Consider the following 11,649-nt stretch of genomic DNA (forward strand, 5'->3'; position numbering starts at 1 on the left):
CTTGCTTCTTTCTGTGTATGTTCTCATTTACTGTATATTTTAATCTCCAAAAGCTTGCTTACTTGCATGTTAGACCCATGGAATACAATGGGACGTACTCCCAGGTAAATGTGCTTAGGTTTTCAGCCCCAATGTAGACTTGTCTGCGGGTTCCAACCAACTGGAAAATCTTGACAGGGGTTCCTGATTTATTCAAAATACTAAAATTAGTGGAGGACAGACTTCAGGATTGTGAGTCTGGGATCTACCTGTGTTTTACCAGAATCCCAAGAGCCACCAACTACAGACATACATTTAGGGTTCATCCACACTTCTGCTTCTGCCATGCCTAGAAAGAACAGGGCTCATCAGTTTTCCGTTTGACCCACACTTTCTCAGTACAGATCCGAGCTGTTTTCCCCTACCCCACTCCTTTCCAAAGGAAAACCCGCTCTTTAGTGATCAATTGGAACAAATGGCAATGCAGGGAAAACTCAAACTGCTGTTTGCTCCGATTGAATGCTGATTGAACAGTGATTTTCCCCAAGGGAAAGCAGTGGGACAAGAGGAATTCCAGATAAGCCGTTAGTGTGAAAGAACATGGGAAACTGAGAAGAGCTTACAATCTTTCTACACGAGGTTCCATTCATAGTTTCCGCAAGCTTTCTTAAATTCAGTTGTCACATTTCCAAAGGGTGTGTGCCATTTGCTATTGTGAAACAAGCAGAAGTTAGAAATTCTTGGCAATTGACTAAAATCTTCCAGAGACCTACTGATAGATTCCAGTTTACCTCCTGCCCTGCACCAAACCATTTGTATGAACACAGGCCTACCGTACAGGGTTGTGAGTGCTTACAAGAATAAAACTATGATGAAAGGTACGACTCCTCAGAACATTGCCAAAAGGGGTTTGTTGCATTGTTGTTGTTGTTGTTGTTTAACTCTCACTTACCTCTTTGATCTTTGGCAAGTACGCCAACCGATCATTTCTTTTCGAATAACGGATCTCATTATTTCCTGCTTTAGGATCTGGCTCAATGTGTGAATGAAGTCAAGAGGGACAATGAAACACTGAAACAAATCACTAATTTCCAGCTCTCCATTGAGAACTTGGTGAGTGTTGCGGCAAGAGATTTTGCCTACCTTCTCTTGTTTTTAATAAGGTTTTTCGACTCCAGCATGTATCTTCATATCCATTGAAAAATATAAATTTGTATTTTGTTGATTTTCAGTTACAAATGAATTAGATACAATAAAAAAGGAGAAAAGAAAGAGAAATAATACTATCAACAATCATATCCCATTCTTATCTTGATTATTGGAATTTCTTTTGTTCCCACTTTTGCAAAGCTGCCATTCTAACAGCTTTAAGTAAACAAATAAAAAATTATTCCTGCTAATGCCCCATCCTCCCTGTTTGCTTCCAGAACTCTCCCCCCACCCAAAAAATATGTAATATGTCTTCTCCTATGCTCCTACCATCTCCAAAATTTGTAATCTTATCAGGGACATACTGTATTTTTCACTCTATAGGACGCACTTTTCCCCCTCCAAAAATGAAGGGGAAATGTGTGTGCGTCTTATGGAGCGAATGCAGGCTTTCGCTGAAGTCTGGAGAGCATAGGTGCGCCCTATGGTTTGGTGCGCTCCATGGAGCGAAAAATACGGTATATAGTTTTGAAATGAACTACTGTTTGAACAAAAGGTTGTAAAAGCTTCCCTTAATATGAAGGCATATAATTCTTAAAGGAACTGCCTGCCATATCCAGCACTTGCCTTTGGAGGATCATCAGGTCTTGCAAAGTGCTTGCATGGGATTTTCCAAGCTTCAAGGATCAGCTGATGAGCTGATGGTTGGCTCTTGTGGAGTGCTATGCTCTGGGCTTGGCAAGACACGTGCTATGCAGGTTGTGACTTTGCCCACATGGTTTAGTTTCAAACCATGCAGGCGAAAATAGGTCACTTGATGGCTCCATCCACCTGTCGAAGTTGCCTGGCAAGGGTGGGGGAGATAACAGTTTGGTCCAGTCCTAAATAAGCATCTTCTGAATGCAGCCAGTTGATCTCCTGTAAAGGAACACGTTCTCCTTCTCCCTAGACACAATCCCTGGCTCACTTTGGGAGGCCGAAGATTGACGGGGAGCTCAAGATCATCAGCGGGGAGAAGCGCTCAAAAATAGACAGGTGATGGCATGCACATCCTTTAGAGAAGAGGTTCTCAAACTCTGGTCTGTTGGACACTGGTTGTCTATGAGCTTCATTCAGGTGGTCCATGGAAAAGTTTAATGAGTATCCACACTTGGCCCTGTACTTGGTTTGGTCTTTTATTTTCCAGCAGTGGAAACAGAGGCTGTTCTGAACAGGGCCAGATTATCAAACAGGCCAGCAAGGTCCTGGGCCTTGGGTTGGTGCTTTTTTCATGATATGGCTCTGGTGTGGTCTGCTAATATTTCCCTAGGAATTTATCAGTTAGACACTTCTTGGTTTGCCTAGCGTGGGGCCCAGGATTTTCATAACACAGCACAGGTTTTAAATAGGATGTCAGCACTGAAGAAAAGACAATATTAAGTGGTTGGATAAGACCCCTAGCAAACTTCAAGATCTTTTTTTCACCCCACAGCTTTCCCCATGAAAACCTGCTCTTTAAACACAACAAACCTGCTCTGAAGCGCAACAAACAGCAATTTGGATTTTTCTGTGGATTGCTGTTTGCTCCAATTCAGTGTTAAATGGCAGGTTTTCGCGAGGAAAGCTCTGGAACAAACGAAATATTGCTCAGACACAGGACTATAAAGCACGGGCTGTCTGGTAAGTGTGGAGGAAAAATAAGTGTGGATAAGCCCTTTGTTGAAGCAGCCCAACATTTTCTTGGCCCACAAACTCCCTCATTGTACATGGTTTGGTTTTTGCAACTACTTTCACATTCACTGTCTGCTGCTGTTTCCGCATGTGAGCTATATCCAGCTTCAGCATGCACCGAGATGCATGTCTGCATTCACCCATAATTATAATAGTTCATCTCATTTGTGGTTTTCAATGGCAGATTTATCGGTGGCATCCTAGTCTTAAGTGCTCAAGCAGAGACGACATTCAGTGCACAGCAGAGCCAGAGGTTTCCCTCGTAGAGAAAACTGCAGCTTTGGATAGCACCCAAAAATATTACCAAGGGAAGCCTAACAAAGCAAGGTTGTTTGTTAACTGCATTCAGTGCAGGAGACTGCATAATAAGATTATAAAATGCATGCTTTTTATGGGCTCTTCCACACTTCCTCTTGTTGCACCGCTTTCCTCCAGGGAAAATTCACTGTTTACAGAACAAAAGGAAATTGGGGTTTTTTGCAGATTGAGGTTTGTTCTGATTCAGCGGTAAACAGTGGGTATTTTCCTGGGGAAAGTGGCAGGGCAAACATAAAACCACTCGGCCCCCTTGCCTAGAAAGCATGGAACGAGTGGGAAACCTATTCGACATGTGCTTTCTATTTTCAAAAAAATATTTTTATTAAGTTTACATTTTATAATATTTAAACACATTGTTATTGTACATTTAACTTCTTTTGCTCTCAAGAGTTTATCAACTCCCCTCCCTCCCACTTGTTGGTTTTCAAAGTTAATCTTTATATCATAGCATTTATACATTTTCCAGTTTACACTTCACTCATTCTGAAGGTCACAATTTTAAAATAAATGTAAAAAGTTAAAACCAATTATCATTATAAGTCCTCTTACAATCCTGCTAGTGTTGTTAATTGCTTACAATAGTCCTTCAAATATTGTATAAATTTACTCCAGTTTTTTTTGGAAAGCTTGATCGTGCTGGTTTCGGATTTTCCCCGTCAGTTTCGCTAATTCTGCAAAGTCCATCATCTTAATCTGCCACTCTTCTTTTGTTGGTATTTCTTTTTGTTTCCATTTTTGGGCTAAAACAATTCCTGCTGCAGTTGTTGCATACATAAATAATTTTTTATCTCCCTTTGGTATTTCATCCCCCACTATTCCTAGGAAAAAGGCTTCCAGTTTTTTAAGAAAAGTATTTTTATACATTTTCTTCAACTCGTTATATATCATTTCCCAGTAAATGATGTATAGGTGGTATTCAACACCAACCAAACTTGCTAAAATGTATAGGACAAGAAATAAAGAGTGTTGGAAATGTAAAGAAAAGGAAGGGATTTTTTATCACATGTGGTGGACCTGTAGAGAGGTGAAAGCTTACCTTTCTAGACATGGGACAAAAAGAAGTGGGTATGATACCTTTATCTCACCCTTGTTGGAATGTCTCAAGTTAAAACTGTCTTGCAGGTATGCTTTCCTCCTGGACAAAGCCCTGCTAATCTGCAAGCGGAAAGGAGATTCATACGATATGAAGAAATTTGTCGATCTGTCCAGCTACCAGATCCGAGATGACTCTTCTGTAGAGAAAGACAACAAGAAGGTAATGTTTGGGTATGCATTTGGGGGCTGGGCTGGGGGGGGGCTGAGAAGGGAATGGGAGTTGCGGCCTTAATTCAGCAGGCACCTCCACCCCAGAACAGAACTCTGTTCTTCCCATTCTTCCCAAATGGGACTAAGAGGGAACAAAGGAGTCCATGTCAATAAATATAGCCCAGCCAAGATTTTATGCTAATCTGTTATTCCCCTTTTCTTTCTTCTTGCCAGTGGACTCACATGTTTGTCCTAATCGAGCTTAATGGTTCCTCGGGCTTTGAACTGTACTTTAAGACGCGGGAGCTGAAGAAGAAATGGATGGAACAATTTGAAATGGCCCTGTAGGTCTACTCTTCTACTCCTGCCCCTGTTGTATGCTATCCTTTACAATCCCAAGACTGTTGCGATCCGGCTGCAGATCCATTCTAGTCACTGGAACATTTCCATGACAGTACCATGATTCTGCAGCATAATATTGACCATAATATTACCAGAAAAAATGTGTAAAATTGGCAGATTTGATGTAAGAATCTGAATCTTTCTGAAGGGCTGGGATGGACATCCAGGGCCCATCCAGGGTGGTGTTTTGTTGTGGGTGTTTTCTGCAACCTGTTCTTGACACAATGATGTCTTTATTCTGTGTGTGCTCCAAACAAACAATCCATAAGCCCATGAATTTGATGTAGCCACCATTGTTGTAAGCTGCTGACTCCCTGTTTCTCAATTTCTGGTGCAGCTCCAATATCTACCCTGAAAATGCTACAGCAAATAGGCACGAGTTCCAGATGTACTCCTTTGAGGACACCACCTCCTGCAAAGCCTGCCAGATGCTGCTGAGGTACATATCCCATCCCACTCTACCCAACCACACAGGAGGGACAACCACCATATTGGCCCAAATATAAGCCACACTTTCCCCCCAAATTCTGACAGTGAAAAGTGCGGCTTATATTCGCGACCTTACAAAAATTGGCTTGGAGCGTACTTGTCCCCAGATGTTGGCTGGTTTTGGCTGGGCCGGCTTCCAAGATGGCGGCGCGATGAGGGGGTCCCTGAGAGGGAGCCAGAAGGTGGCGAGGAGGAGGAAGGGAGGGAGGAGCGTGGATGACAGAGTAAGCAGGTCTGCAAGGAGGAGGAACAGGAGATGCAGTTGGTGTGCTGGGACTGGTGCTAGTCCAAGGTGCTGCCTGGCTTTAGCCTGCTGAGGGGCGCATAAGTCCCACCAGCAGCCGCCTCTCTCTGCCCATCCTGTTGGGGGGCCATGTGGTGCTGACCCTCTAGAACAGCGGTTCTCAACCTGTGCGTCCCCAGATGTTGTTGGACTACAACTCCCATCATCCCTGAGCTCTGGCCTTGCTAGCTAGGGGTGATGGGAATTGTAGTTCAACAACATCTGGGGACCCACAGGTTGAGAAAGGCTTCTCTAGAAGCACTGCTGCCTACCATCACTGCCGCCGCCGCTGGAGTGAAGACACTGCCTCCTTGGCCCCCCTCAGCCCCCACTCCTCCTTGGGTATTGTCTTTTTTTCCTTTTCCTCCCCATTACTTTTAAAAGTGCAGCTTATATTCGGGCCAATGCAGTATCTCTTTTGTTGCATAGTAATTTTTATTTGGTTTTTCAAATAACAATTCAAATTGCATATCCATATTTAGAGATTTCTCCAAATCTCTGGACTTCCACTCTATGAGTCCTATCGTACACCCTCTTAACTGCATATTTTTCCACAATCCATTTTTTGTATCTTTCCATCCTTTCCATAATATTCGTTATGTTACAAATGTTATTAAAATCCTGCTAGTGTGTTCATCTCTTTACAGTGATCTCCTAGATAAATTATAAATTTCCCCCATTCTTCATTGAAGTTTAGGTCTTCTTGGTTCCTGAGTCTTCCAGTCAGTTTTGCCATTTCGACATAGTCTAACAGCTTGATCTGGCATTCCTTTCTGGTAGAAGGGACAACTATCTTAATAATATAGCTGCCAGTTTTATATGATCCCACCTTTAGCAGTGAAATTAAATGCTTTTTAAAAAAAACAACAACAACACTTTATTTAACAATCAACAATAACTTACACAACAATTCACCATTCAGTACAATCGACCATACCTAACAATACATGACATTACATTACAATACACGACATTACAATACAATACAGTACATATATCAGCATTCAAAATTTTTATCTACCGGTATATCTATTTTAAATGCTAATGGAGTTATTAATATCAGGATAGCCCATGTAAAAGTTTTCTCACTGAGGAACATGGAGATTTGGATCACATCAGGCATTATTTGGAACCACAACACCTGAGCTTTAGTGCATAGCGGCAGGAAACCCTGTAAGACCTCAGGCTTGCAAGATCTGCTTTGGTTTTTTTGGAGCCCCAAGATCCACCAGTCAGAGACTGGCACTTTGGACCCAGAAATATTTTTGGAGTGCTAGAACTGAACAGAGCTCAAAGTTCTCTCAAGCAGAAAAATCCACTCTTACTTATTGCGTCAAGCATCCTTCATTGTAGTCACAGGAACCAGCTCCTAGGGGCCGAATTCTCTTTGGCCCCCCAATAAAATATTGGGGGGGTCCAGCCCCTCCCAAAATCAATGGACATTGCCATTCAAAAGGTGTGCATGGAATTGATTATGCGAGGCAGGGCTTACCTGCCCCACCTATTTTATTCAAGCTGGCACTCCTGATTTCAGCAGTATAATTTAGGGTGGGGCTGTCATTTTGTTGATGCTCTTGTTGAACAATTAAGAGTCAGAAAACCTGATCTACTGCAAATTACCCAGAGATCTGATCTACCAGTAGATCTCCAGACCTATCTTCTACCCAGCATTTATGTAAGGCAACTAAGCAAGACTTTATTATACATAAGCCCCCTCCCTCCTCTTTCCCATCTTCACACAGAGGAACCTTCTATCAGGGCTATCGCTGCAGCAGATGCCGGGCACCTGCTCACAAGGAATGTCTGGGGCGGGTGTCACCGTGTGGAAAGTCCAGCTCAGGTAAAGGTAAGGTTTCAGACTCCTCTAAATTGGTGGACGAGTCTCTAGAGCAGCCTTTCTCAACCTTGGGCTGGGTCCTCAGATGTTGCTCGACTGCAGCTCCCATCATCCCTGACCACTGGTCCTGCTAGCTAGGGGGAATGCAGAGAATAATTATCGATAATGAAATGGGAAACAATAAGATGGTGATACACAGTTTCCCCTTATTTTAAAAAGGGTGTGTGTGAATCAGAGCTCCGTTCCTATAGTAGGTTAGGTAAAAGTAAAGGGACCCCTGACCATTAGGTCCAGTTGTGGCCGACTCTGGGGTTGCAGTGCTCATCTTGCTTTATTGGCCAAGGGAGCCGGCATACAGCTTCCAGGTCATGTGGCCAGCATGACTAAGCCGCTTCTGGCGAACCGGAGCAGCGCACGGAAATGCCTTTTACCTTCCCGCCGGAGCGGTACCTATTTATCTACTTGCACTAGCGTGCTTTCGAACTGCTAGGTTGGCAGGAGCAGGGACCGAGCAAAGGGAGCTCACCCCGTCGCGGGGATTTGAACCGCTGACCTTCTGATCAGCAAGTCCTCGGCTCTGTGGTTTAACCCACAGCGCCACCCGCATCCCTCTCCTATCGTAGGTAGTGATATACAGTTATGTGCTTCATTTTAAGCTCTTCTCTTTATGCCTATTGTAATCTTTCCTTATTTTCTGTTTAATGCAGAGTCTGGATCTACCATGAAAAAGGTAAAAGAAAAAAAGTTGGAGTTAATAGCAATAATAGGCGGGGTGGGGTGGAAGGACATCTGCAAGAGAGCCTAGCAGGAAGGGGTGTTTAACCCTTACCCTAACAGTTCTCCCCCTCCGCCTTTCTGCTCAGATCTCCCCTCCCCAAAAGAGGCCTATTTTTAGCCTTGGGACCAAGATTTGGAGGAGTGGGAAGGGCTTTTGCAGAGAAGAATTGGCAGGAGGGAGGAAGCTAAACAGCCCCTTCTTCCTGCCAGTCCTCCCTTGCCCTTGTGCTCATAAGACAAACATGGGGCCCCGGGAACCTGTTTTTGCCAAGCATTGTGCGGTTCTGCCCAAAGGTTGCTTTTTTAAGCAGAAGCCAATGGCAGCTGTCTTTACTTGGTGGCTGAAAGACACCACACTTGTTTCCTCCCGAAAGAGCCAGATTAAGTGCAGGCATGCACAGCAAATAATACATAGAAATTGAAAGAACTGGAATTTTAGAACAAAATTTGGTTAATGTGGATATGAATTATAAAATATAGATGGTGGTGTGTTCTTTCCTATTCATCGCTCAGTTAGAGACAAGCATTTATCGATTTGACTGGATTGTTCAATTCATTTGTAAATTGTTTGCATGCTGCCGCTTTTGTCCCCATTGCCACAGAGCCCTGACCCCCAAAAGATCTCCTCCCTTTTCTCCTTGGCCCCCTTTTATTTCTCCAGTCCTTGCCTCCTTTACTTCTCAACACCAGGTATTTTTGCTGCTCCCCTCCACTGCTATTTCCATCCCCCCCACTCCATCCCCACCTCTTCAAACCCACTGCTTCCTAAGTCCTCTTCTCACTCATCTTCCCACACCTCAGTCTGCTTAGCACAGCACCAAACCTTTCTGCTTGCATCCACCAGCATGTAGATCCTTCTGTCTGTATACTTTGTGTGAGTTTTTATTTCTGAAAACTGACCCTTTACTGAGGGCTTGTCCACATTTCCACTAGTTCCATGCCTAGAAAGCATTTGGGGTCCAAGAGATTTCCCCATACTTTCAAGGCTGTTTTTCTTTCGCTCTGTCACTTTTCCCAGGAGAACTACAGAAAAACCATTTGACGTTTGTTCCGATTCAGCAGTAACCAGCAGGTTTTCCTGGGGAGAAGCGGCAAGACAAGGGGAAGTGTGGATGAGCCCTGTGAGGGAAGTTTGTCAGCTTGCAATGGGCTGAAACTTTCTCCTCATGAATGTGAATAATTGTGAATGTTCTGTGACATCACAGCAACTCAGCCAATGGTGTGGAAATGGTTCATAATCCACAGTCAACCAATTTTTAGCTTAAGATGTGTACATTGTTCATAATGAATAAAATACGCCATCCAGGTTTAATATGATATAGCCTTCCAGAAACCTGGATGTGTACCTTGGTGATTATAATTTTCTATATCCTGTTAACCTCTCACCTCATTCCCGTTACCTGAACCAAAATCCATTTTTCTGTGCAGAATAAATCCAATCGACATACGCTGGAGAGCGATAAAGCTGCTCTAGGTGAGTTGTAGTTACCTGGTAGCTCACTATGTATGTTTCCGCAAGGACACCAATGATGGCAGGTGACCGATGAAGGATTGAAGCTGGCAGCCCCCCAAGACTAGCAGCAGAACATCTGGAGAACTTACTGCTTCCATTCACCTACATGGCCCCACCCATCACATGGTCACAGCATAGTGTTGTTGTTCCTAGTTATTTAAAAAGCTCACTCCCATAGCATGTGGTTGAAATAAAAGCAATAATAATAATAATTTTATTAGTCGTACTCAGCCCATCTGGCTGGGTTTCCCCAGCCACTCTGGGCAGCTTCCAGCAGAGTATAAAAACATAAAAAAGTCAAACGTTAAAAGCTTCCCGAAACAGGGCTGCCTTCAGATGTCTTCTCAAAGTTGGGTAGTTCATCTCTTTGACAGGGTGGGTGCCACTACCGAGAAGGCCCTCTGCCTGGTTCCCTGTAACTTCACTTCTTGCAGTGAGGAAACCACCAGAAGACCCTCAGAGGTGGACCTCAGTGTCCGGTCTGAATGATGGGGGGGGCGGGGTGTGAAGATGCAAGGAAACTGATTCGTCTAATCACTGCAATTTTCTTATTTGCTCTTAAGGGCTGCCCAAACTGGAGGTCTGCCAGGAGTATTATGGTGTTCCTCCACCTCCTGTGGCATTTGGTCCACCACTGAAGCTCAACGTGGGGGATATTGTGGAGCTAAACAGAGCTGAGGCCGAGCAGCTGTGGTGGCAGGTAGGCATAGTCAACATTGCTGTCCAACAGTAGCTCTTCGGTCTTGAGGTGACATCAGGATAACATGGTGATGAATAACTGGGATGATGAATGAACTATTGCATAGGTAAAGGTAAAGGACCCCTGACAATTAAGTCCAGTCGCGGACGACTCTGGGGTTGCGGCGCTCATCTTGCTTTACAGGCTGAGGGAGCTGGCGTTTGTCCGCAGACAGTTTCCAGGTCATGCAGCTAGCATGACTAAGCTGCTTCTAGCGAAACCAGAGCAGCGCATGGAAACGCTGTTTACCTTCCCACTGGAGCGGTACCTAGTTATCTGCTTGCACTTGGATGTGCTTTCGAACCGCTAGGTTGGCAGGAGCTGGGAACGAACAATGGGAGCTCACCCCGTCACAGGGATTTGAACCACTGACCTTCTGTTCTGCAAGCCCAAGAGGCTTTGTGATTTAGACCACAGCGCCACCTGCATCCCATTGCATGCCTTCTCAGAATACAAATAAAGAAACCACTGAATCTTTTAAGTGCAAGTCTGCCAGTGTGATTTGAAGAACCAAGGGGGAACATGGGTAAAGGATGCTGAAGTCTTCTCCTTCCCTCCCCCTCTTACTCCTTCAATCTGCCTTGTTTGCACACTGACGTGGCCTTTTAAATGGCCCCTGTCCTAACAGGCAGCAGCAGAGGAGGAGTTCTGCTGCCAATCAAATTGCTGCCCAGAGCTCAGCATTACTCTTGCAGTAGGAGTCTTTGCGGCCCATGCAGCATGTCTTCTGAAGTCCATGGACCATTTCCAATGATTAATTTAGCAATCATAAGGCTACCTATTCCCCCAGAAGATCCTCTGCTCTTTTTCACAGTCTAGAGGTAGGCTAGTTCCAAGTCGCTTAAATGTGCTAAATTTGGGACTGAAACTGGTGGCTTCTCGCTTCCAGTTCACAGCACACTTAGATGCAAGGGCTATTTTTTTTTGCAGCAGTTTGCGAGGCATTCTGTGAAGTAGGGGAAACTGTGGCAAAAAAAAAAACCTCCAGGTCATTTCAGGTCAATGCTTGTAACCAACTTAAAGCCAACCACTGGAACTTTCCCCCCATCATCTAAAGCACTTTTCAAAATTGTTCAACTGCAGATCGACCATACTTTTCATGAGTTCTTTGCTTTCGTTCATTGTTTTCAGGGAAGGAACACATCCAACAATGACATTGGCTGGTTTCCTTGCAAGAAAGTGAAGCCTTATGTCTGTGTAAGTAGCAC

General features: G+C 44.2%; 1 protein-coding gene across 7 annotated transcripts in view; it reads left to right on the forward strand.

The window, feature by feature from the left end:
- Positions 1 to 11,649, forward strand: part of VAV1 (vav guanine nucleotide exchange factor 1) — a 64,931-nt gene that overhangs the window by 39,395 nt on the left and 13,887 nt on the right. For 5 of the 7 annotated variants that reach the window (XR_014214989.1, XM_082205404.1, XM_082205406.1 and 2 more), the window contains 10 exons: positions 1,006 to 1,092; positions 2,078 to 2,163; positions 4,279 to 4,411; positions 4,636 to 4,745; positions 5,141 to 5,242; positions 7,318 to 7,421; positions 8,120 to 8,142; positions 9,618 to 9,663; positions 10,266 to 10,402; positions 11,573 to 11,638. Coding sequence is in view for 6 of the 7 variants with exons in the window: in XM_082205404.1 (XP_082061530.1) it covers positions 1,006 to 1,092; positions 2,078 to 2,163; positions 4,279 to 4,411; positions 4,636 to 4,745; positions 5,141 to 5,242; positions 7,318 to 7,421; positions 8,120 to 8,142; positions 9,618 to 9,663; positions 10,266 to 10,402; positions 11,573 to 11,638 (894 nt within the window). In the remaining variant the exon portion in view is untranslated. The remainder of the gene's footprint in view (positions 1 to 1,005; positions 1,093 to 2,077; positions 2,164 to 4,278; positions 4,412 to 4,635; positions 4,746 to 5,140; positions 5,243 to 7,317; positions 7,422 to 8,119; positions 8,143 to 9,617; positions 9,664 to 10,265; positions 10,403 to 11,572; positions 11,639 to 11,649) is intronic. The other 2 variants (XM_082205405.1, XM_082205407.1) reach the window with 1 other exon arrangement.

The sequence above is a fragment of the Podarcis vaucheri genome (genome assembly GCF_965113315.1).
Source record: "Podarcis vaucheri genome assembly, chromosome: 17".
NCBI lineage: Eukaryota > Metazoa > Chordata > Lepidosauria > Squamata > Lacertidae > Podarcis > Podarcis vaucheri.